Source organism: Hippocampus zosterae, chromosome 1 (assembly GCF_025434085.1).
Source record: "Hippocampus zosterae strain Florida chromosome 1, ASM2543408v3, whole genome shotgun sequence".
Classification (NCBI taxonomy): Eukaryota; Metazoa; Chordata; class Actinopteri; order Syngnathiformes; family Syngnathidae; genus Hippocampus; species Hippocampus zosterae.
Window position 1 is genome coordinate 16,502,960 of NC_067451.1, and position 24,081 is coordinate 16,527,040.

Consider the following 24,081-nt stretch of genomic DNA (forward strand, 5'->3'; position numbering starts at 1 on the left):
TCGTTCGAAAATGTAGCCTTCGGAGCACGCAGTCCACATGGTAGACTGAATATGGATACCGCCAGAGATCGCCGGGAATTTTCAAATGTACTTATGGCGCCATTTCATTGCACGTATATAGGCCATAAAATACATGTATCAGATGTTCTTCGTTTTTAAATGGAATAACGAAATGCATTACATTAAATAGTAAATGAGCTTTTCACTTTTTTACCTCGGGTACTGAAAGCGCTTCCCACTGTTACCTCATCTACAGAATCAGGACCAACTGGGGGGTTCAATATCTTGCTCAAGGACACTTCAATATGGTCGCAATGGCCGGCGGATACCGTGGGAATTCAGCGTTCGGGTGGTTGATACTTAAGAGATTGATTGCCATTGCTCACGGTCTCTGGTTTAGCAGGTGGCGGTATGCAACAATGAGATGTAATACGCGAAAAACTAGAAGAAGAAGAAGTGGTGCAACCGCTTCTTCTGTCCGGCCAATCCAATGGGAGCTCGTTTGTCGACAAGAGAAAACAAATAAATATCAACAGTTAAAAAACATGACTTCGGTTTGCTCAGAGTTCCGAGACTGGAACCTTGAAAACGTATGTTCGCCTAACGTATTAAAAGAGGAGAAACAGCTCTGTGCGTCGCTCAGAAGGTTCTACAACCTATACAGGAGGAAGGTGAGTTGGGTAACCTAAATCACCTAAGTATGATGCCTAAACTTTCGAAGTTGTAGAAAGTAGCACTGCTTAAATCGAGTCCACACTCAATTTCAAGCAAGTCGAGACAAGTCATAAATAAAGTGAAGAAAATCATAAATCAAGTCAAGTCAATGCTCTTTGTACCCTTACTTGTCTTAGTTAGCTGTATACCAACACCTCATTGATCACAGTTTTTAAGTCTTGGTGAAGTTTGGCCAGCTATGGGTGAGTTAAACTGTCACGTTAACGTAAATTGATAAACCTTGGATTACGAAAGCTGCTAAAGAAACTCGATACAGATAGATAAAAAGATAGCAAGAAACTGTAAATAATTTTTGTCCATCCCGTCTAAAAAAAAATAAAACTCAAACAGTTTTGCCTATGTTTTAAACCGTAAATATACCACAAACTATGAATGAAAAACACACTGCAAAACAAAAGCAATTAAATAATACAAAAAGAGCACCGTCGACGTGTGCGCTCGCGCTTGTGAGTGCCGTCTCCCACAAAAGCTAACAAGTTACCAGTAGTTGACAGACAGAAGAGGGAAAAATCGCGAGTGAATATTGATTTATGTGAACAAAGATGTATGCATATGACCATTTATTATGCCCCAACACTGTCGTGTCCATTTTTCCTCATTGAACGACAAATTGAAATAGTGACAGGCTCCGAGTTTCAATATTCATTCATTCATTCATCTTCCGTACCGCTTGATCCTCAGTAGGGTCGCGGGGGGTGCTGGAGCCCATCCCAGCCGTCTCCGGGCAGTAGGCGGGGGACACCCTGAATCGGTTGCCAGCCAATCGCAGGGCGAGTTTCAATATTTACAATAAATATTGTTTTGAGAGTTGAGGAGACATTGGCTTGTTCTTCATTAGTGTATTTTAATGCGGCTTTCAATATCAGCCTATCGGCCTAATATTGCAGCATCGGAACATAACAGTCATTTTTTTCTATTACTGGACTGATCATTATATGTTCGATAAATATCGTTAATTCCTAATTTCAAACTCATCATCCAGCATTACCTGGAAAAATAAAGCATTTCATTTTGGAAAAAAAAATGCACCGGAAGTGTGCATGTATTTTCACATGCAGCACAGACTCTGTAACTTCCTCGGACAACCCAAGCGATTATTGAAGTGCAAACTGCGAATAACTGGGTACATTGTAAGTCATGAAAGAGCTAATGTTTCTTTTTCAGTCCTTCGCTGCCTTTGTGGCATCCAAGCAGGAAGCAAGTCCCGAGGTGGTGGGCAGTCCATCCTGGTGCTGCTGTGGCCACGTGTTTGCTGAGCAAGCTGCTATTCACCAACACGTTGCCAGAATGCATGGCAGTGAAATTCAACAGCTGGCACGAGCCCAGTACAATCACTCGCTTAACAAAGGGCAAGAAGAAAAAGACAACGCCAAACCAAACAATGAAAGCTTGTCCATGGAGGTCACTGCGTGGATGCCAGACATGAGTCACATTCCCGAGGATCAGCTCAAGAAGTAGCCACATTTTCAGTCATTTTATCAGCAACTTGTGTCTGAATTTAACTCCATTCTTTTTCATCTGTCCAGAGGCCCCGGCAAAGTTCTGCTTTACTATCGTTACTGCCACGTGGAGGAGCCGCATGTTGTCTGCGCTTGGCAGAGAGCTTTATGCCAGCGCCTCCATCTAACTGGCAAGGTATGCAGCTATCCTCACTAAAAGGTAAATGCAACGGTGGGAAGCTGAAGTGGATTTTCAGGTATCAATATTTTACTTGAGGATATTTATTATTATTATTATTTAAATTCTGCCAAGTTATTAAAATAAGTGTGTAAAACCAACTGTAAAAATTCATTGTTGCGTATAGTGGTGCCTTGAGATATGAGTGACTGAATTGTGTCTTTCTGTGTCTGTCTACTTTCCCTGGTAGCTATTGTGGGCACAACAGTTCTGATGTATGAGCATAGTCACGGAATTAATTCAACTGAATTAATCTCATGGCACCGCTGTACTTAAGTACCTATTAGAGTCTATACTTTTTTATGCTTACCGAGGTAAATGAGTTAAATCAGTCCTTCTAGCAGTGTTTTTTTTCCTCAAAAGAATTAACTTTTACTTAAGTCTAGCATGCGAGTTGTTTTTCACCTCTGGGAAAATAGTCCCTCGAACCAAACAAGTGTTGTTCTTTAGGTAAGGGTCGCCACAGAGGGCATCAACGGAACAGTGGGGGGCACCCGTGTCGCTACTGAGGTTTATGTGGACGCAATGTGCTCGCATCCTCTTTTCCAGATGGGAAAAGAGGATTTCAAGGTATGGTATTTCGCCAAAAACAACATCAAACATACTCACATGGTCTGTTAAGCTGTCCTGTCTGCTGCCAAAATGGAAATCAGCTGTGTGGAAATTGATATTGCATGAAATCCTTAACTGAATCGAAAGTTAATTGTGAAAAGTTCATTGAATCAAATCTGTTTCGATTTTGGAAATCCGAAACAGTACCCCAAATTGCTCTAAAATTTTTCTATAGGATGAAAATTGAACAAGTGATTCTTTTGTTAATGCATTGTGTGTGTTTCGTGTGTTTCCTCGTGTATGATCAGACAAGCGATGGCGGTCCTGAGTGTTTCACCGAGCTGAAGGTGGGTGTCTTTGAGGAAATCGTCCCGATCGGATTAGACCCTGACGTCATCTCCTACCACCTGGCAGGTACCACTAATGTGATGCCAGGTTGGCATGGCAACTAGAGATGTAACCGTATATGAAGATAACCTGCTTTCCATCTTCAGTTATAAAAGCCAATTCCAATGAAGTTGGGACATTGTGTAATTGAGGGGAAAAAAATCACGAATTGTTATGAATACCCTGGTCTAAAAACCTGTACAAAAAAAATTAGAGAACTGGTTCTCAGTTGCAATGCTGACCTGGGTGCAGACAGCAATCGATGATGAAACGGGTCAAAGCTGTCTTTTTTTGTTGTTGTTGTTTTTCTTTACCCCAGACTTGTTTGTATAAAGCGTTTTGGTCATGTCTTGCTGCTCAGGAGTCCATCTGGACCCTGAGGAGTTTCACAAAGAGGTGGCGGCTTTAATGGTCGAAGGGGATTCGCACGGTGACACAGTCCTGCTGGACTGCCGCAATTTCTACGAGAGTAAAATTGTACGTAACCGCCTCCGTTTACCGATCAGGCCGCTTGTCCGTCTTTTGATGAAAAAGGGTCATCTGCCATCAGGGTCAATTCTCGCGCTGTCTGGCCCCCGACATCCGCAAGTTCAGCTACTTCCCGGACTACGTGGACAAGAACCTGGAGCTCTTCAGAGACAAGAAGGTGCTCATGTACTGCACCGGAGGCATCCGCTGCGAGCGAGGATCTGCTTACCTCCGCTCTAAAGTGAGCTATTTTTTATCTTCTGTTTTTATTTGTAATTATGGATTGTCACGAGTCTGCATGGGCCAGTTTGTCGGTTTACTGTGGTTTTAAAAAGCCAAGATTTCATTTACAGCTAAAATTGTCAGACATGGAAATTGTAGCAGAAAATGTCCCATTATGATTGGCAGCTTGCAAAGACGACTAAACAAGCCACCTCTTTTAAGTGTGAGAGGCTTTTCACTTTTTTTTTCTCTTCACCAATTCTCAGGGCACCAAATATTAAATTTTTCTGTTTAAAAATCAAATAGCTTAATGTCCAGGAGAGAAATGCTTTTATTCACCCAAATATTTTATAAAAGGAGATTTTAGGGGTGAAATTTTAGTACCGGTCCATGATACCGTGGGATTTTTTTTCACAGTTAGTATAATGTCAAAATCTAATCTCGACCTTTGCCTTGTCGTCAGTGAACTGACCAGGTTGTCATCCAACTACTGTTCTACCATTGGGCTGCATCAGCTCTGATTCAGCTCCACATAATACATTCAGATCTGATTCTTGTTCCAGGGGAGCAACAAAAAAAGGTTATTTTAAATATGTTTGTATCCTATATGCAGAATGTGTGCAAAGAAGTTTACCAGCTGAAAGGTGGAATCCACAAATACCTGGAACGCTACCCCGACGGCTTTTACCGCGGGAAGCTCTTTGTTTTCGACGAGCGCTACGCCATTTCCTCCAATGACGACATCATTGCTGGTGAGCCCCCCCCCCCCACCCCCATGCTTCTGTTGCACTTTAGGCCTTTTAACGTGAATCGATCTTTAGGTTGCAGGTACTGCGGACGCCCCTGGGATCGCTACCAGCTGTGCACTACGCGCTTCTGCTGCCAGCTGGTGCTGTCCTGTCCCACTTGTCGCTCTGAGGGGCACACTGCCTGCTGCCCCGGTTGCCTCACTGGCAGCACGCTGCGCAAAGAGGGGTGTGAGTGTACCGACGGACGTCCCAGGATCCCTCAGGATGTGAATAATGATGGCAAGCCACTTCATTTGGTACTCTAGGTTGAAGACAACACTTTTGGCACTTTTTTTTTTGCCCTCTTCTCCAGCCAAATGAGGTGACCAGGGTATTTGGAATAAGTCTCGTGTGATGAACTGCACTGCAAACCACAACAACAAACACATTATTACAGTCCATACAGGGTGCAAATACTTCATTACTGTTTTTAAGATGATATTTCAGGTACCTGTACTTGGCTTGAGTATTTATTTTGCAGATAACTTTTCGCTTTTACTCTACTTTAAAAACAGATATATATACCTTCTACTTCTTACTTTATCAAAATTGTCTGATGATTTTTAATTTCCTCCGATAATAATACGATGCAAGGAAAGGATTAAAGGCAACCGCATGATGAAACGGATTCAGAGAAGCAAAATATTCCCCATTCATGGCCAATTTGAAATAGCTGTTTTTGAAACGCCTCAGGTTCAACCACAACACAATACGAGGCATTTATGATGAGCTGGAATCGCAGACACAAGAGGCGAGATACTATTCAGGTATAGAGAGAGAAAACGTGAAGCTTTTGGTAGGTTTTAGTTGCTGTTGGAGTTGTTCATGAACATGGTTGTGAAATAAGTAATGAAATAAATGCATGCTTTAACCAATTGTTGCATGACTTCATGTGGGAGTGTAAATACATGTTTAATAAAGATAATCTCACAGAGGCAGAAAATGCATACCAGTAGATTTATTCAAGGAAGGTTTGATTATTTAAAGTGGATTATGCACACTCGGTTCCATTAAATTAAATTGTGCAATTATGATGAAACTGTAATGACGAAATAAGAAAATATACACTAGAAAAAATTGATAAAAAAATTCTACACAATATATCAAATTTACAGTCAATCTAATTTGATGTTACTGTTTAATATTATGAAATACAGTATATTAAGTACAGTATTGACAATAATTGTGATATTTTTTCAAATGTAATATTCACTGGCAATTTTAATTTCAGTCAAGTATTATAGAGCAGTAAGTGTTACTGATACCACCTTGAAATGTACCCAGTATGGGATCTCAAAAGAAATGAAACATCGGCCCCAAGAATGATTTTTTTTGTACTTTTACTCCATTAATACTTCTATTTAAAGTACAGAGGGAAACTACAGAAGCAGAGCATTTTTTAAATCTTTGCAAGACAATATTACCTTACATTTGAGTGGGCATGTGTACCGAATGAAGTGGACTTTTAGCCTTACATGGCTGGAGAAGGGCTTTTAGTTGGTTTGTTCTCTTTGGTGTATTTTACCAATAATGATTAATTTTGGATAAAAAAATTGGGCCTTTCTTTTCAGGTTAAATGTATCTCTGGGTGCTTACTACACTTTGTAAGACTGAAAATAAATAAATAGAAGCTGGTGAATGCTGATTCACTCTTCAATGTTTGTCCTCCTGTTTCAGAGCCTGTTTGGTATGAGGAGAAATAAAGCTTCCAGCTTCCATGCTTTATTTGAGAATTTATTGTGCAAACATTTTAGGAGGTATTTGGGACGAACTCCGTTCTGTGTGTAGTAATGATTTACGACAGACAGATGGCAGTATTTGTCTACTGCCTGTAGACAATCCTTTTCACAAGCGCTTGCAAGCAGCCTTAAATGTCGAATTGTTCCCTCGTTAAAAATGTAAAAGTCCGGCCTCTCTTTTATTATTAGCTGTCTTAAATCCGCGGTAAAATTGTGACAATTGTGGCTCCTTTGTTTAATAACATTAACATGAATACATGTAGTCGTATTAGTACTTAATAAAACTTATATGCAGATAAAAATTTTGGAATTTTTTAGGTGATATTTGAAAGTCTTCACTGCATTTCGTCTTTATTTCGCAAAGATGTGCTCCAAATTTGTCCTTGACGCGCCCGCTCTCTGATTGGTCAGGGCGTTGATTGGCCTTGCCTCTGGTTGGCTGAAAGTTCCGTGTGTGGGCGGGGACGCCGAGTCCAGAGCAGCACTCTTCTGCCTGCGGCTCAAAGTTTCAGGACGCCGAAGCACCCCGGGCGTTTATATTTTTTTTTAAACGTAATATCCCCTCACCTTGGCATTCTGATTTATTAGCATAGCATTTTATGATATTTGTAATCTACAACTCATCGCTCCTCCCGATAGTCGATATACTTCCAAGCAAGAGACTCATCAAACAGGGGATAAACCGTTGACGTCATTATTCTTTCTTTTTTTTTTGTGCTGGAGGATTAGCTAATTTAATCATTCAGTGGCTGGTGGACATATTTTTTAAAAAGTAAGTGACATTATTTATACAGTTAATGCGCGTGTAACGTGTTAATATTCAGCATGCGTGTGAAAACGTTACTGTCAAACAGGTGGCCCATTTATGAAATCTGATTACAATCTCTATTAAACCATACCATCTGCATGTTTCTCCATAAATTCACGTCAAAGTCCAGCCGTGTTGTTTTTTAATGAGGAAATGTGAAGAGTAGAAATGTTGAAACTACAAAAATAGGATTTTCTTCACATTACTTAGAAGTTGGTCTCATTAAAAATCGATATGCGAGCATATCACCAAGACGAAATGACACAAGTGTCTTAAAAAACGACTTTCTATGTCCCACTTTTGCTGATAGACTTTCACCCATGTTGTGTCTCTAACATCACTTGGATAGAACGACTTTCCTTTCAAAGCTGTCACATTTACGATCTGTTGCATTACTTGTTGCTGTCTAGATCCGAAATATTAATAAGAGTAAATTGCATAAGACGATGAAAATGGAATTTTTATGTGTGATTTATGACCGACGTGGCAGACTGTCCACTAAATACAGTATTCAATGAGCAGCAATAAAACCACTCTGCTTAAAGTGTATCTGCGTAATTTTTATAAAGTAGTCAAATAAAAAGCCAAATCACGGGGAAAAGAGACGCACTCTTTCCCTGGACAGGTCGACATAAAAAATCCCGCTATAAATAATAAATGTTATGTTAATAGGATACCTCCGTTGTGTTTTGACAGGTTTATTTACCTGCCACCATCCCCTCAAATCCATATGATGTGTTCTAAAACCTTGACAATTGCCTGGAGATCTGTCCTCTGAGCTTCCTCATCCTTTATTTTCAAACTTCTTTGTCCACCAAGAAGTTTTGGGACCGAAGTGACCTGACAAACAGTGTGAGGGGGAATAGGCAGAAAAGTTGCCGTATATGTTCGAAGAATGCAGACATATAGTAAGAGGAAAAATTGCAGTGCAAGAGAACAAGTCCCAATACTGCAATACAATGTGAGTAAAATCATTGTTTACTATGAAAAAGAAAATAATATTACGAGGAGCATAATGTTTGGTAACATTACACAGTAAATTTGGAAAACAAGAAAGAAAATGTCTTAATGTTTTCAGAACACAAGCAGGAGGACAGATTATCAAACCCACCACACCCCTCATGATGCGGCCAAATGCGACTGAACTGGTGAAAGACCAGAACATTTTAGTCAGCAACTCACACCAGCACACCAGGAAATTGACCCCTGTACATACAATCAAATTGGTGCACCAAAAAAAAATAATAAAAATGACTTTTGTTGTTCTTGTCAGGAAACGCTTTATTATTCTTAATTAAACCACAACCGTGTTTGAAAAGGAATAAAGGATTGGTTCATTTAATTTTTTAAATAATTGCAAATATCCGATAGTTCTCAACAAGTCATGTTTTATTAACAACAATAATTATTTTTCTTACAGGCTGAAGATCTGTAAAACCTCTGCAATGACGCCAGTGTTGTTCCACCTGCTGCTGCTGGAGTCCATCTTGATGTGCAGCATGGCAAGAGGTCAGTCGCGTTTAGAAAAGGTGGAAAGTGTTCCTCTTATTGCATCGCTACTGTAGACACGACTCTCTGTGTGTGGTCTTCTTAGCTGAGTGGTGGGTGAGTAGGGTGTTTGCAGCAAAGATTCTACAGCGGTGGTTCTCAAACCGGGGGTGGCTGGATGCCCTCGGATTGCGCACCATCACTAAGGGTTCTACAAAATAATGAACAATAAATTATTGGTTATGTCGTATCATTTTGCCAAATTAGCTGGTGAGCTAATTAACCAAACCAACTAGGTAGCTGACGAGCTCAAAATAAACATGAACACGGGCATTATGAACAAGTTTTAAAGATTGATTCAGTAAATGGCAGATAAGAAACACAAACTCTGTAGTAATGTATGTTTCAATGGTTGTGGCTCCAGTAAATGGCCAGCTATGTTGTCAGTCAAACTTATCAACAATATAAGATGCTACTTCAGTAAGTAATAAAACACAGACAATGAGAATTATGTTCGTACTGTGCACAAAATCAATAATTTAGCTTGCCAAGAACATAAATTCTCCTGCTGGTAATTTGTGCCTTCAAGGAGCCCGGACTGGCCACGTGTGGAGATTTATGTTGACTGGGTGGATGAAAGTCTGTCGATGTGATTCAAAGCAAAATAACCCATCTGCAGAATCAATTCCAGATATAAATAAGTCGTAATGGATTGCTCAACATTTCATAACACAGTGGTTGAGTAGATCAAACAACCCATCATGAAATGATCGATTTCGACCCAGCTCAAAAATAACCCAAAATGGGTCGGTAAAACATATCTTAACAACTTGGCTCGATAAAACATCACAGCATTTTTTAGTACTACCTACCATCCTACCCTCTCAAATACCGACTAACTCCCCCTGTACCTACCTACTAGTTATGTGAACAAAATAAATCATTGACATTCAGGGGTGCACATGGTCGTTATTAGAATACAATGATTTTTGTTTAATTTTGATACAATACAATACAATACAATACAAGCTGATTTATATAGCGCTTTCACAACAGCGGCAGCTGTAACAAAGCGCTGAGACAGAGAGCGGGAGAGAGGAGGGACGGATAGATGGACAGATAGATAGAGATATATTTTTTATTTAGCCTCCCCGGAAATGTTGTGTAATTAATGTTTGACTGCATTTTAACTCTGTGATGCACTTTGTGAGTCCTCTATTTGAAAAGTGCTTTTCAAAGAATATTTGTACTTAGCTACAGTGTTTACTTATATTGAAGTGGAAATTAGGATCGAAAAAGTTCCTCCCCTGTCAGGGATTACTGGACCCAAAAAGACGAGAACCCCTCAGGAAAACGATAAACAAGGGTGCCCGCGTGCAGACGAACCAACACTAACCATTCAGCTTGTACCGCTGGTGATTCTTCTCGCCACAACAAAGGGACATTCAGCCAGGCGGCGTTCAGCCAGGCGGCGTGCAGCCACCGGAATCAAAGTAAACACGGGGGTCATGGATGAGTAGAGCAGATTAGACTGTTTGGGATGTTTGCCGAATATTTCCTCCCCCTTCCTGAAAGACAGGCAGGAAGTGACGCTAGAAGTCAGGAAGGATGCGGGAGAGCGGGAGAACACAAACAAGATGGCCAAAAACCAGGAAAGCCCCTTTAACACTCAGCCGGATTGTTCTCCAGTTTGTAAGGGAATGAGCTGGCTTCCGATATAGTACTGTACCGGGTTTTTCCTGGCTCAAATTAAGGTGGCACCATTCTGATAAAAAAAAGCCCCCACCCCACACACATTTTCTGCAGATTATTGACAGACTTTTATTGTTCTTTAGCAAATGCCATTTTCCTAAATCATATAGTACATACCCCACGACCCATGAGAGGATAAAGCAGATCAGAAAATGGATGGATATCGTCCATACAGGAACGATGTGGGCAGACGCGTTAACCATGAGGTTACCCATTTTCTGTGGGGCAGGTGAAAGAAGATTTATTATCAAGTGTTGAGCAGAAAAGGGAACTGAAAAGCATACTCTGTACAATAAATCCCCTTCCATAACGGAGGTTACGTTCCAGAACACCCCCGCAAAAAATGAAATGTCAGGATGCCCCTTCGCTAAGATTACATTCGGTACAGAATGAGAAAACGCAGAAATGATCAGCAAAGTGAGCAGCGTGCTGTGATGCTGCATTCCAGACAAGTGAGAAGTCGGATTTATCCCACTTTGATTTCTACCAGTTGTGACAGCAACACATTCCAGGCAAATGCAGAAAACAAAGATGGCTGATCATGATAAATCGATTTTAAACTCATTTTGACCTTCATTAAACCTGCCTTCATAATTTGCCTTATTCATATAAATCATGGAATATCTACTAAGCAATTCAAACATTTTGCCGAATAACTTCATGCAAAGAAATAGCAGCATGTCTTCACGCAGTCAATACAAATCTCATTTACATATGTCGAATAACCACATTTAGTATTCATAAATATAGATAGATAAAAAGGGCAGCACGCTGATCGACTGGTTAGCTCGCACATTCATCACACAGTGCAAAGGTCCAGGGTTCAATTCCGGGCGCCTGCCTTCCTCTGTGGAGTTTGCATGTCCTCACCGTGCCTGCGTGGGTTTTCTCCAAGTCCTCCGGTTTCCTTCCACATTCCAAAAAATGCGTGGCAGGTTAATGAAGCACTCTAAATCCGGCGTGTCAAATTAATTTTTGTCTCGGACCACTTTGGAGTTATGTCTTCCCTCGGAGGGCCGTTAAAACAATGAAACCGAATAAATGTTGAACCATCTCATCGTATTATTACTTGTACACGATAAATTGATGGATTTCTACTTTTGAAATCATTCAAGTCAACTATTTGTTTGTTGTTTGTTCAATTGTTGTTCAAATGAGTGTAAACGAGGTGCCAAAGTTCTTGCAAAATTTCAACATTATCACGCGTGACAATTTGACATTTCGGTACACAGCCTGAAAGTCAATAAACATCTTGCTTTGAATGTGAATATTTGTCAGTGTTAGCAAAAGGGCTGGGCTAGGTTTTAAGGAGTCCAAATTGTGTCGCAGACATTTGGACCGCAGCTGGAGAGGTCCGAAGGGCCAACATTTGCTTTTTACATTAGCTCTTAACGAGAGCAACTCTACCTCCTTTTGAAGTTGGCTGCCGTTTTGCTGCTACACGTTAGTTTCACACACTTCCATACGAACATACAGCGGAAGCTTTGAAGTTGAACTCTACTGACAGTTTTTGGGAGGATTAATATGTCATCTAGTAGAACTAGCATTAGCTGGTGTATGTTTTACACATATCCTAAAAAAGAAGAATGTTAAGACACTTCTTCTTTTTCACTCCTGTGGACCCCCGCCAAGGAACTCCAATTTGAAAACTTTTGGCTCAAGCTTGCGGGTGAAATCAAGACTTGTCCCAATACTTTTGTCCATAATCAGGGCTCCCACTCATTTCTTGAAATTATTTTTCAGGGCTTTTCCAGGATTCGTCCGCGACTTTTCCATGAATATTGCATATGCTGCAGTATAAGTCAATTTATCACAAAATACAGTCATTAATTCCACCCACAAAATTTGGACAAGTGTTATTATTATTGTTTTTTTTTTTTAATTGTACCTTATATTTTGTACATTTACCCAGATTGCTTCAGTGTTGCTATATGCCATACCAAATTGGCCTCAAAAAACAAACTAATGGCCCACTCACAACTGCAAATGAAATCTCATCGCTCACCCCAAAATGAGCCGTTGGAAACGACTCGATCGTGAATGTCTCAACATAAGGTCTCACCTGGATGTTGACATTTAAATGACAATGGAATACAGATGATCGATCGCCTGCTGATAAGATGGAAAGAGGCCAAAGCCCATGCTTGCACTCAAGGCACGGCCACATCCAGGTCGATTAGCTTAGCCGTAAGGCTAACTTAAAACTAGCTGAAAAGTCGAACCTCTGTTCTCCGTGCACATACAGTTTTCATCCAGCCGAATTCCCAATCAAATTTTTATAATTCATATATTTTGTGTTTGTGCTCTTGGACAATGGAGCAAGTATAAAATACTGAGTGAAATGTGGTCCAGTCAAACTAACTGTTACCTGTCGCTGTCGGCATCATGGGCGCTGCGACTGTACTGAAACCAGAGACCTACAGTATTTTCGTCTCAGAGCACGCAGCCAAAAGTAATGACTCAAACCACTACAGCTCTCTGTCACTCAACAAAGGCGACAGAGAGAGGGTAGAAAAACCCCACACTTGAAATACATCGTTACAGCAACAGTCTTGAAGTCAGCAGTTTGAAAACAAATAAATCCTTACTTGGATCTGAAAAGTTGGTCAATCGAGCAACAAAGTCTTCTGGGGACACCAGGCAGCACAACTGTTCTAAGGGGTTATGTGTGTGTGTGTGTGTGTGTGTGTGTGTGTGTGTGTGTGTGTGTGTGTGTGTGTGTGTGTGTGTGTGTGTGTGTGTGTGTGTGTGATCACAGCACAGGCCTCCCTCTCCCTGCGCTGGACAAAACACACTTGAGTAAAAATAGCCTGACAAGTCTAAACCGAGTGTCAGTAATTCTGTGTTGTTAGCGTGTGGTTTTGACATGGCATGTTGCAAACACTGCCACACATTGTTTTTGCAAACAAAGCCAAACCAATACCCCATTCAGAGTATGCTCCTATATACTGTATGTGTATACTATATATGTTTTCGTTAATTGATTGATTAGTTATGAGGTTGTTTGGTTGCACTTATCGTGGTTTGCGGATGATTGAACGCAACGGATTAGAACACGCCCCCACAAAATTTAGGAAAAAAAATTGAAAAAAATGTGCAACTGTAGGCCATGCTCGTCTGTAAGCCACAGGCATCCACGCATTAACATGGAATATTTACAAACAAAGATGTTTTTTGTTCATATGAAATGGTTAATTGGTTGATCTGATAATTACCGGTAAATCATTTGTGAGTTGATTAAATTATTTACTTGTTTGTATGGTTAATTAAATGGTTGTTTTGTCCTTTTGTTATTGGTTGTTCATGTGGTTTGTTTTTAGATACTCCGTTGTTGGCTGATTTGCTACTTGTTATTTTTAGTGACTTGGTTGGTTAGTTGGTTGAATGGTTGGTTGGTTGATGTCGGTCTGTTGGTTAATCATTTAGTTTGTTGGTCAATTTTTCAACGAAGTTTCTTGGTTAGTTTATGAAATTGTTTAGCTTTAGTCAATGAGAGGTCTTAAATGTGATCAAAGTTGCTTGATAAAGTGCTGAGGTCTTTTTATTTCTTTCTTTTTTTTTTGCTTTCCTTCAATCTAAAATGTCAACCATAAGGTCTGTAATCCAACCCGATCGGTACACTTGTTGATTAAGGGCTGTGTTCCATTACTTTTGTCTCTTCTCGTCTTTTTGTGTGGGTGTTTTTTTAGCCCTGGCAGTCACTCTGCAGTCCGGATGCATTCCCGTAAAGACCAAACCTCAAGTCAAATATAAGATGTGGCCGACAGAATTAGAAGCTGTCTGTCATTGTTGTGGCACAGCATGGCTGACATGTGCTAACCTCCCTCACCATCTTAACCCCCCCCCCCACCCCTCACACACACACACACACAAAATTTCCACTCCCTTCACCCTCGCTGCCTCAATGCCAGCTGCTGATGTGGAATCCACACCACGGGGGAATGTGAGAGTACTGTGAGAGATGTGGGGGTGGGTCTTTGCTGGTGGGTCCGCAGAGACCACAGCTCTCAAGGCGCCGTATCTAGCCACCAAATTGTTTTGTTTTTGTTTTTTTGGTCGCCTCATCATTCAGTTGATAGAATTCCTTTCTTGTGCCGAGTCGTATCGCTTTGGTTGATGGGTCAACCATTGCAATCATTGCAAAAGTCCAAATTTCAATCTGAGTGCAAGATTTTAGACCCATGAAACATAAGGGCCGTTCACACGGCACACATTTGCTTTGGCGCTGCACCGATATATTTTGTTGCGATATATTTTGCACCGTAGCAAATTGTGTGGAGCGTTCACATGTACAAAGTTGCTGAGCGGGGCAGCTCCGACACAGTGTCGGTGTCAGTGTCGGGGCTGCCCCACTTGCATTCACACGGCAGTTTCTGCAGCGGAGCAAAACGACACAAAACAAACGAGCTGTCGTGTTGGTTCTTTTTAAAACGTACTGTATATACACAACTCAAGCGACTACTGGACCGGCACGTCCTTCTCCTTCTCGGTTTCCGTGCCTTCTGCTCGAGAGTGACCGCCCAAGAAAACGTAAATGAACGATGACTTCAATGACACTCAGAAAAGCAAACACTAATGCGCCAAACAGAAAATCAAGAGAGGAAATCTCAAAATAAATTCTATTGGGGGTGGGGGGTTGTGAACAAACAACAAAGGAACAAACAACTCCGAGACAGTCCAGTCTCCTACCAAAGGAAAGATGTTACTAGCCAAGTCTTGTGTCGTTATGAAACAAACACATTACGGAAGTCCGACAGAGCACGAAAGAAACGCATTCTCGCCATACGTACTCTTCACAAGCATTTGCTCTGGAGCAAATTTAACCCAGTTGCGTTCACACGTGCAAATTTACACCGGTGCTGCTTCGCAAACGAGCATTTGCTCCGGAGCAAATATTTGACCCACCTCCCTGAGGTGGGTCAAATTTGGTCCGGTATAAGCTCTTTTCCGGGGCTACGCCGGAGCTAATTTGCACGTGTGAACGCTCTACTGGGGCAGACCCGGCGCAGCACCGGACCAAATCTTGCCGTGTGAACAGCCCTATATTTGTGAACTGAAGCCAAAATGCAGGCCAAATGCCTTGCTAGAAGGCAGTGGAACTACAAAGGAAACTATGGATAATATCAAAAAAGTTCCAATATAATACAATAAAAGAAGTGCATGTTCATCTCAAATGATTATGGAGCATAGTATAGAGTAGTTTTATGTGCAAGGAATCTGTACTTGGTAACCTCAGCCAAATTGGATGCCACATGTCTCACTAAGGTGATTAGAACCAAGTGATTCTTCCCAGCCAATCAATAAAGTAAGGCAATGATAGCATTGTTAAAAAAAAAAAAAAGATGGTTGGGTAGTTACTGCTTTGTTTCCTACTTGATGGTTTGGTTAGGTTCTTGCTTGGTTCCTTGGTGGGCTAAGTAGTATAAGTTGATTGGTTTGTTGGTTGATTGCTCGTTTCATAGTCGAACGTTTTGTTTTTTTCGTCACATAGGAGGTTGTTATGTAGTTACTTATTTGGTTTGTTACTTGACTGGTTGTGAGTTACTTGGTTGATTGGTTGTCTTGTTACATGGTAGAGTCTTTGCTTATCTGGTTGGTTGGTGTGTTACTTCAGTGAGATAGTTTGTTGGTTGATCTGGTAATTGGGATGAGTTAATTTTAGTATTTTTTTTTTTCGTGGCTGATGAATTGCTTGTTTGGTTTGTTACTTTGTCGCGTGTTTGATTGGTTGATTGCTTGTTGGTTGATTTTCTCTTACATGGTTGTTTGGTTTGTTAAATGGTGGCAAGTTAGTTGAGTGGTTCAGTTAATTAGTTAGTTGAGTAGATGTGCAGCAGACTCATTGTGGGGTAGTTGGTTGGTTGGTTGGTTGGTTGGTTGGTTGGTTGGTTTGTTCCACGGTGCTGCAGTTACTTCATCGAGTGGTTGGGTAAATATTCTTTAGTTTCTTATTTGCTTGGTTGCGTAGTTTGTTGTAACTTAATTGGCTAGTTAGCCAGATGGTTGATTTGTTCCATCATTGACTGCAATGTTACTCATTTGGCAGGTTGTCTCTTTGTCACATGGCTGCTTGTCAGTTGATTGATTAGTTTCTTATTTGAGCAGATGTGCAGAAGTGGCATGCGTGTATTAGCGGTGGACATGGTGCTTGAGTTGTGTTAATGATTCCTCCATCACACATTGCTCAGCTCATTATTATGTGCTTGTGATCCCTGGGTTGTACCGGCGGCATTGTTGTCATTGCGGGACACAATGGTTCCATTCCTTATCCAGTCTTCATTCATTATTCTGTGGACATAATCTCTACGGCCACTTACGCGCATTAGCAGGCTCTTTGCGCCGACTTTTAGCCAGGGCAGGAGGAGAGGCGGGGATATCAGTGGAGCTGTTCGGTCAGATTATACTCTAAAAAAACATGCTTTTATTTAATTTGGAAAGCATCTATAAAAAAATAACAAAAAATGCTGTAACGCCATATGAATCATTTTGAGCTCAAGTCTGTGTTTGAATTTGCAGTAGCCCAGTTGAATGAATCATGCTGTTACATGAAGTAATAGACATACCATTTTAAGATGATCATCAATTCAACAATGGCATATTTTTCAGTGTGTAGTGTTACTGCCGTTCTGTTGCTCTGCACTGTATCCCCAAGTTTTTACAAGAAAATCCACCAAACTTCAGTTGTTTGTTTTTTGTCATTTTCAATAAAAAACATTTCCGTACGTTCTCAACTGTTTGCATCATAATGATTGGTATAGTTTAGAAAGCATACAGACAGATAGATATACCTGTATTAGCTTCCACTGACAAATAGAAGTGACATGATGACTGATATTTGGGCGTATGCATGAATGTGTGTGTGTGTTTGTATTTTCTGGTAACTGGTAAGTTGGACATTCCAATAATGCACCCAACACGCACACACATACACACACGATGCCCACTTCCCACATTCCTTGAAAATCCTGAGGTAAGACTAAGTGCACTTGTTGATCTGCGTGTGTCTTGTCCTAATCCGCGGTCGAGCCCCAACTTCTCAGTCTTCTCAGTGTCTTACTGAGGTTAAAAGCATCCAAACAAAATGGAGCTCTGCCGTCTCTAACGTGTCACATCGGATGATGACTTCCTTTCACGTTTTGGAACTCCCACTGTGCTCTGTCCCACATCTTAGACTATTGATTGTGAACCATGCTGTCTGTAAAAAAAACCATAACAAACAAACAACAACAACAAAAACAAAGAAAATAATTAAACAAACAGAAAAATGCGTAACTAACTAACCAACCAACCAAATAACCAAGTAATAATCCAACCAGGACACACATATCAAACAGCCAACTGATGATCCAACCAACCACTCCAACTGACGAACTAACTGACTGACTGACTAATTACTGTGCTTACATTGTCCTTTGGTACCATATATTGTGTTTAGTGAGTACAACATCCTGAACCAGGAACCCAAAAGCTTTCAAAGTGTTGACTCTCTCTCACACACACACACACACACACACACACACACACACACACACACACACACACACACACACACACACTTGGAGGAAGACTAAGATTTACTACTGAATCATCATCCCTAACTTTCAGGGCTCCTATTTTCTAGCAGTAGTCATTAGTGATACATTTTTGTAAAGATAAATAAAAAACGCTTACATCGACAAACTAACCCATAGTCACAATTAGCCAGGGTACAAATGACCCATTTGATGATTTTGTTTTAAAGGTTGCAAAAAACAGAAATATTACGGAAACTATTAGCAGTAATAATTTTCCCCAAGCATTCCGTCAGAACAATGGCTGGGCTGTAGAAAAACCAAATGGCAATAACATTAATCAAAACAAATATTGCTTTTTGTTTTTCCCCTTCTGGGAATGTTTTGATGACTTATGGCACAAGCATAACAAAAAAGCTCAAGAAAAATCCAAGTACATCTACTTCGTTCCTTGACACTCGTTGAACTGGGGTACAACATGACGTTTAGTGTAGTGCCACGTTGCATCAACATGTGAAGTAACATTGCAACAAAAGATAATGTGTGTTTGGATGTGTGTTTGTGTGTGAGTGTGTGTGCTATCACTTGTGTTAATGAGTAATGGCATTTGCCTCCAGAGAAGCTGATAAACATGAGGTCGAGGACAGCAACACACGCACACGCACACACACACACTGTTAAAAAGCATTCTGGGGGTTGGTAGTAGTCAGGCATGGATGATCTCCAATTGGACACAGTTGAAGTTTGTACACAGGCGTCCGCTTGCCGTATGATGTTCTGATTGAGATTGAAAGTTGAAGGTCAGCGTGACCGCGCCAAACACATTCTTGTCTGTCAGAGTGAGTCGACACACTGACATGATGCACGAAACAGATTCCGAATGCCCGAATGCTACAACTGAGCCACGGATGGGACCACTAATATAATACTTTAGAAACAGGTGGAACAAGGTGGCGCTGATTTCTAGATGCAGGTAGGATAAATTGGTACATACGCTTATGTGTCAAGACAGCTGATGGTTTGGCACAGGCGGTATGAGAAAGGTAGGCAGCCAATGTTATACTCAGGTGAAATCAGGTAGGCAAGGAGCTGATTTTCAGACATCGGCGGAAGCAACAGAAAACAACTGTACGACGAAGGTGGAATGTGGTCGTGGATCTGATGGTTAGACACGGGTGGAATGAGTAAAGCAAGAAACTGATGCGAGCTAATCACACTTGTAAACAAATGAGTCAAAGGATTGATTGTTTCACTCGAGCAGAACAGGGCCGCAGGAAGGTGATTGTTCAACACAGCCAAAGAAAGTTCGCCACCCTGCTGATAGTTTGGCACAGGTGAAACAAAGTGGAGTTGATCTTTACAGTAGATGCTGGGAGGATAAACTAGGACATGCGTGATGTGGTCAAGGTCGGCAAGGAGCTGATGGTTAGACACAGGTGGAGGATATTAGTCTTTGGTTCAACACAGTAGACACAGACTAATAAGCAGAAAGAAAATAGCAACGCGCAAACATAAACAAATAAGAAGTCAATAGATCGTTTGACCGCGTGCTAAGATGTGGATGACAAAGGCAAGAGACCGTCTGACGTGGCGACTCCATCCGCCTTGGGAAAAATCTCACCCTCACCTCGGCTCGCCGCCACTGTAACAAGGCAGGTGTGGCACGCTGGCACACTACCACCTGTGAGAGGCGGAAACAATTTTTGTTCGTGTGTGAGGTTTTCGGCGAAGAGGTCTGTGTGTTTGAATGTGGGCAGGATGACTGCACGCCTACACACGTACACACACACACACTCTTGTCCCCGAAGGCCTGATGTTAGCTGCCTCAATGGCTGTCACTCAACAGAGATAATGTGTTTGTGTGGATGTGCATGCATGTGTGTGTTTTAGGAGACAACTTAACGCGTAGCTGCCACTCCACAAAGATAATGCGCGCTTTTGTATGTGTGAGCGCGAGTTTCTGCTGTAAACAGATGCGCATCGACTGGACTCTTTATTAGGTACACAGTTGTTATCTAACGCAGATGTACGGAGCAATTCTGCCTTCCATTATTAACTGTCATACAAGTCTGAAACGCCAGTATAGGCTCCACGAATCTCATTTTATGACATCATCGTTGCACCACTCTTTGCTTCACAGATTTTATGACAAACAAACACAATAAGACTTCACAAATGTCATGAAATAACATCATTAAGTGTCATACAAGTATCAAAACAAGTGATGGACCTCTCGCATAAATGACTGCGCAACAGTAATAATCCAAAGAAAATGCCAAAAAAATGTAGTACAACTTTTTGATCTAAAATACAAAAACATTTGAGAAAAATATTTGGGTACGGTCAATAAAATATGATGTTGAACAAATCCTCAATATTTGAAAAAGTAACAGATGGCAAGCAACTATTTGAAAAATACAACAGCACAAAAATCCTCACGCAACTCATTTAATGATATTAGCGATCACACAAGTATAGACAAAAGTTAACCTGTTTGTGTGGCACGTAGACCTCTTGTTTTATTTATTATTATTATTAATTGGGAGAAAATGCAAAAATATATGACATAAGAAACATTAAATGGGGGAAAAAAACCTAAGGGGTCGAGGGAATATACATATTGTGGACATTTGCGGTTAGGCAAACAAGGATTCACTTTTTGGCTGATATGTTTCACTATTCAAAATAATAAATATTTTAGAATATATCTTTTTTTTAACCTGATGATTTGAGAAAAAAAAACAGCTCACTTTGGGGGAGAGGTGGGGAACTGTCAATCGCAGTCATGAGAAGTCTCATACTCTGAAGTTTTGCGTGACTTCACATTCCTGTCTGATTTTGTGGTAGTTATTCTTTTTCCTTGGCACAAACACACACACACACAAACACAAACCTCCCGTCTGGTTTCCCAACCAACAACAATGTTGTGATGGACAGTCCGGAACCTTGCAAGTTGGCTGTCTCTCGTCATTGTTTTAGCACAGCGAGAACATTGGCACCATTTATTATTCAATTTTTTTTCCATCTGTGGCCACTTTGCTGCACACAAACACTGGGACCTGTGAGATCAGCGTAGGGATGGATCCAGAAATGTTTCAGTGGGGTGGCCACGGTGATGCAATTAAGGGGTGGCAGTCAGATGATGTTAGGTACGCACACACAAATCTCGATTGCACGACTTGAAAGCATTAAAAAAAATAAAACCTACCTAAAATGACGACTTATGAAGCAAATTAATGTAGTAATGAAGTAAGAATTATTTTCGGAAATTATCTGCAAAACCAAAAAAAAGAGTGCAACATTGTGGTTATAAAACAATAGTCTATAGTCTCTTTTCTCCCTCGAGTGCAGATTTATTTAATAATAATAATAATAATATCCAGCCATCCATCCGTTATCTGAGCCGCTTATCCTCAGGAGGGTTGCCGGTGTGTTGGAGTCCATGCCTGCAGGAGGCAGGGGACACCCTGAACTGGTTGCCAGCCAATCGCAGGGCACACAGAGACAAATAGCCATCCGCTCTCACATTCATACCGAGGGAAGACAAAAATATTGGACAAAAAACGTGGGACAAGTCAAACCATTAGATACACTGGCAACAAAGCAAAAGTGTAATACAAAAATGAAAAAGAAAAATCTAAATATGAAAGAAATATTAGATGGAAAATACACAGGCATTAGAAAGTATTTCCGGAAGTAAGAGGCAAATTTGTAAAATATTAGACAAATATCCTAAAGCAAGTAAAAATAAAAAAATAAAAAACATTCTTTTTTTTCAATGATTTAAACAATAAAATTAGTGTTTGGTGTGAATTGTATTCAACAACTTGAAGCTCTTTTTTTTAAACAGTCGGTTCACTCTTATTTCAAGGTAACACCGCAAATTACTACCCAGACATAGGAATAGGACAGAAGAAACACCCAAGTCAGCATGAAAAACACATAAATCTCACAGCGCCATAACATATGAATCTTCTTCACTTCCTCTAATACTCTTAGAGAGGAAAGGTTAGAAAAGTTCTTTGAAAATGTAATATCTCACTGTCTGAAAAGTTCGAATATGTATGTGTTTACGCCCACTCCCCACAACACACACACACACACACACACACACACACACAGATTGAAAGAGGAACTGAGATGGCATCAGTTTCCCTTGAGGAGGTTGCAGTGCTGTCCTCTCATCTGTGACGGGAGAGGTTAACTGTCCAAAACTGAGCAGTTCACTGAGAGGTCCTGCTCTTGTGAAGCTTTCGTGTGTGTCTGTTTGTGAGTGTGTACGTGTATAAATCACTCTGGAGCGATAAAGCGTTGATATACGACGTGGCCAGAGAGGGAGAGTGTGAATGAGCAGGACGAGGGGAGTAATGTAGAGGAACAGTCTCATGAGGGTCATTTCGTTTAAGGGGGGTGTGGGGGGGTCATGGGAGGTTCTGGTTAAGGCATGGGGGGGCTGTCGGTGTGAATGAGATTTCAATCTGTTGGAAGCATGGGAAAAAATGGCAAAGAAACGGGAGTAACATGTGGCGCACTGAAAAAAAAAAACAGTTCATGTGGTGACTGGAAATTAGCATTAGGTAAAGCCAATTAGCACTATGACCTCAGTGTGTCTCTATTGAAGCAAGCAGTTGGTTTGAGCGTCAGCCTGCTAATATGACAAGACCACAGCTCTATTTTATTGTCTTATTGATAAAAAAATTATAATCTAAATATACGAGGCAAAATACCATACATCTGTCATCCATCCATTTCCTGATCCGCTTCTCCTCACAAGGTTTGCGGGGCACGCTGGAGCCTATCAGAGCTCTCTGCGGGCAGTAGGCGGGGTACACTCTGAAGTACTTGCCAGCCAATCGCAGGGCACACATTGATGAATAACTGTCCGCGCTTACACTCACACCCAGGGACAATTTCGAGTGTTCCATTAACCTGCTATGCATGTTTTTGGAATGTGCGAGGAGTACCCGGAGAAAACCCACACAGGCACGGGGAGAGTATGCAAATTAGGTTTCTGTGTACAGCCTAGGAAGCTGTACTTCGAACCGGGAACCCTTTTGGTCATTGTGCGACCCGGCCTACCAACTGAGCCACAGCCACCCTGCTGAGGAAATACTCTCCACTGGGATAAAATGAAACAAGTGACATACAACTGCTTAATTCGTCATATTGTTACACACACCCACACTCCCAGACTGAGCTATTTTGGAGAGCAGTGAGAGTGTGGTGACGAGCATTCAAGCAATCTCGGTTTCTTTTTTTAGTCGGCATATTTGTCAGCGTGTTCGGCCATTGTTGAAGGAGTCATGAGAAGACGCCATCCAGCCTCCCTTGCTTCCATCTCATTCTCTTCCTGTCCTTTGCCCCTCTGCTGTATTTCATCCGCTTTTTTCTTTTTTTTCCAAACTCACACTCTCTCTCACTCCCTAAAATTCCACCATCATTTGGTCAGTTCTCTTTGATTTTTCTTCTTTTTGTTCAAAGCAACTCGAAGCGATTGTCTCCGGGCTCCCCCTACAGTTAAATACAAATGAGCTACTGACAATTAGAGTGGGGTAACTCGATTTTTCGTCATTTTGCAGGAGAGTGAGTTAAAAAAAATTTGCAGCCGCAATAAAACCTTGGGCAATAAAATCTTGGTGATTTATATGGCAATGATTTCTTCTGGAGGCTTGTTTGGATGAAAATTGTGGTTTCCCTCATATTTGCGCACTATTAGAAATATGTGGATTTTGGATTTGGGTCATATTGCTTCCACTTTTATTCACGACTTACTTAAAGTACTGTTAATCTTCTTCAGTTTCTTGGGTTGGATCCTGGTCAGAATCATCAAGGTTGCCTAAGGACATTAGCCATTACATACACACAACCAGAGGACATAAGAATTTTGCAAATGTCAGTTTTTCTGTGATGAAAAAAAAACACTCATCCACAAAAGATTGACTTTAAATTTGAAG

At 41.0% G+C, this 24,081-nt stretch overlaps 3 protein-coding genes across 5 annotated transcripts in view; all 3 read left to right on the forward strand.

Annotated features, from left to right (window-relative positions):
• LOC127600451 (heterogeneous nuclear ribonucleoprotein A0-like) overlaps nt 1-24,081 on the forward strand; it is a 219,843-nt gene that overhangs the window by 76,516 nt on the left and 119,246 nt on the right. The window lies entirely within an intron of this gene.
• On the forward strand, nt 416-5,704 carry LOC127600308 (thiosulfate sulfurtransferase/rhodanese-like domain-containing protein 2). Its single transcript, XM_052064797.1, has 9 exons — nt 416-671; nt 1,900-2,189; nt 2,262-2,370; nt 2,863-2,982; nt 3,273-3,378; nt 3,713-3,828; nt 3,902-4,060; nt 4,655-4,793; nt 4,863-5,704. Exons 1-9 carry the CDS (start codon nt 420-422, stop codon nt 5,093-5,095), a joined length of 1,524 nt encoding a protein of 507 aa, XP_051920757.1. The 5' UTR covers nt 416-419; the 3' UTR covers nt 5,096-5,704.
• The window catches only part of fgfrl1a (fibroblast growth factor receptor like 1a), a 46,493-nt gene continuing 29,466 nt past the window's right edge, over nt 7,055-24,081 (forward strand). For both annotated transcript variants that reach the window (XM_052064831.1, XM_052064839.1), the window contains exons 1-2: nt 7,055-7,340; nt 8,797-8,885. In XM_052064831.1, the coding sequence (XP_051920791.1) occupies nt 8,822-8,885 (64 nt within the window). In that variant the 5' untranslated portion in view covers nt 7,055-7,340; nt 8,797-8,821. The remainder of the gene's footprint in view (nt 7,341-8,796; nt 8,886-24,081) is intronic.

Bases quoted from the DNA above. Each gene is read 5' to 3' on its own strand.
- LOC127600308 (XM_052064797.1), top strand. From the start codon at position 420: ATGAGATGTAATACGCGAAAAACTAGAAGAAGAAGAAGTGGTGCAACC. The intron at 672-1,899 runs GTGAGTTGGGTA...TTTCTTTTTCAG, and splicing joins ACAACCTATACAGGAGGAAG to TCCTTCGCTGCCTTTGTGGC. The intron at 3,829-3,901 runs GTACGTAACCGC...ATCTGCCATCAG, and splicing joins ATTTCTACGAGAGTAAAATT to GGTCAATTCTCGCGCTGTCT.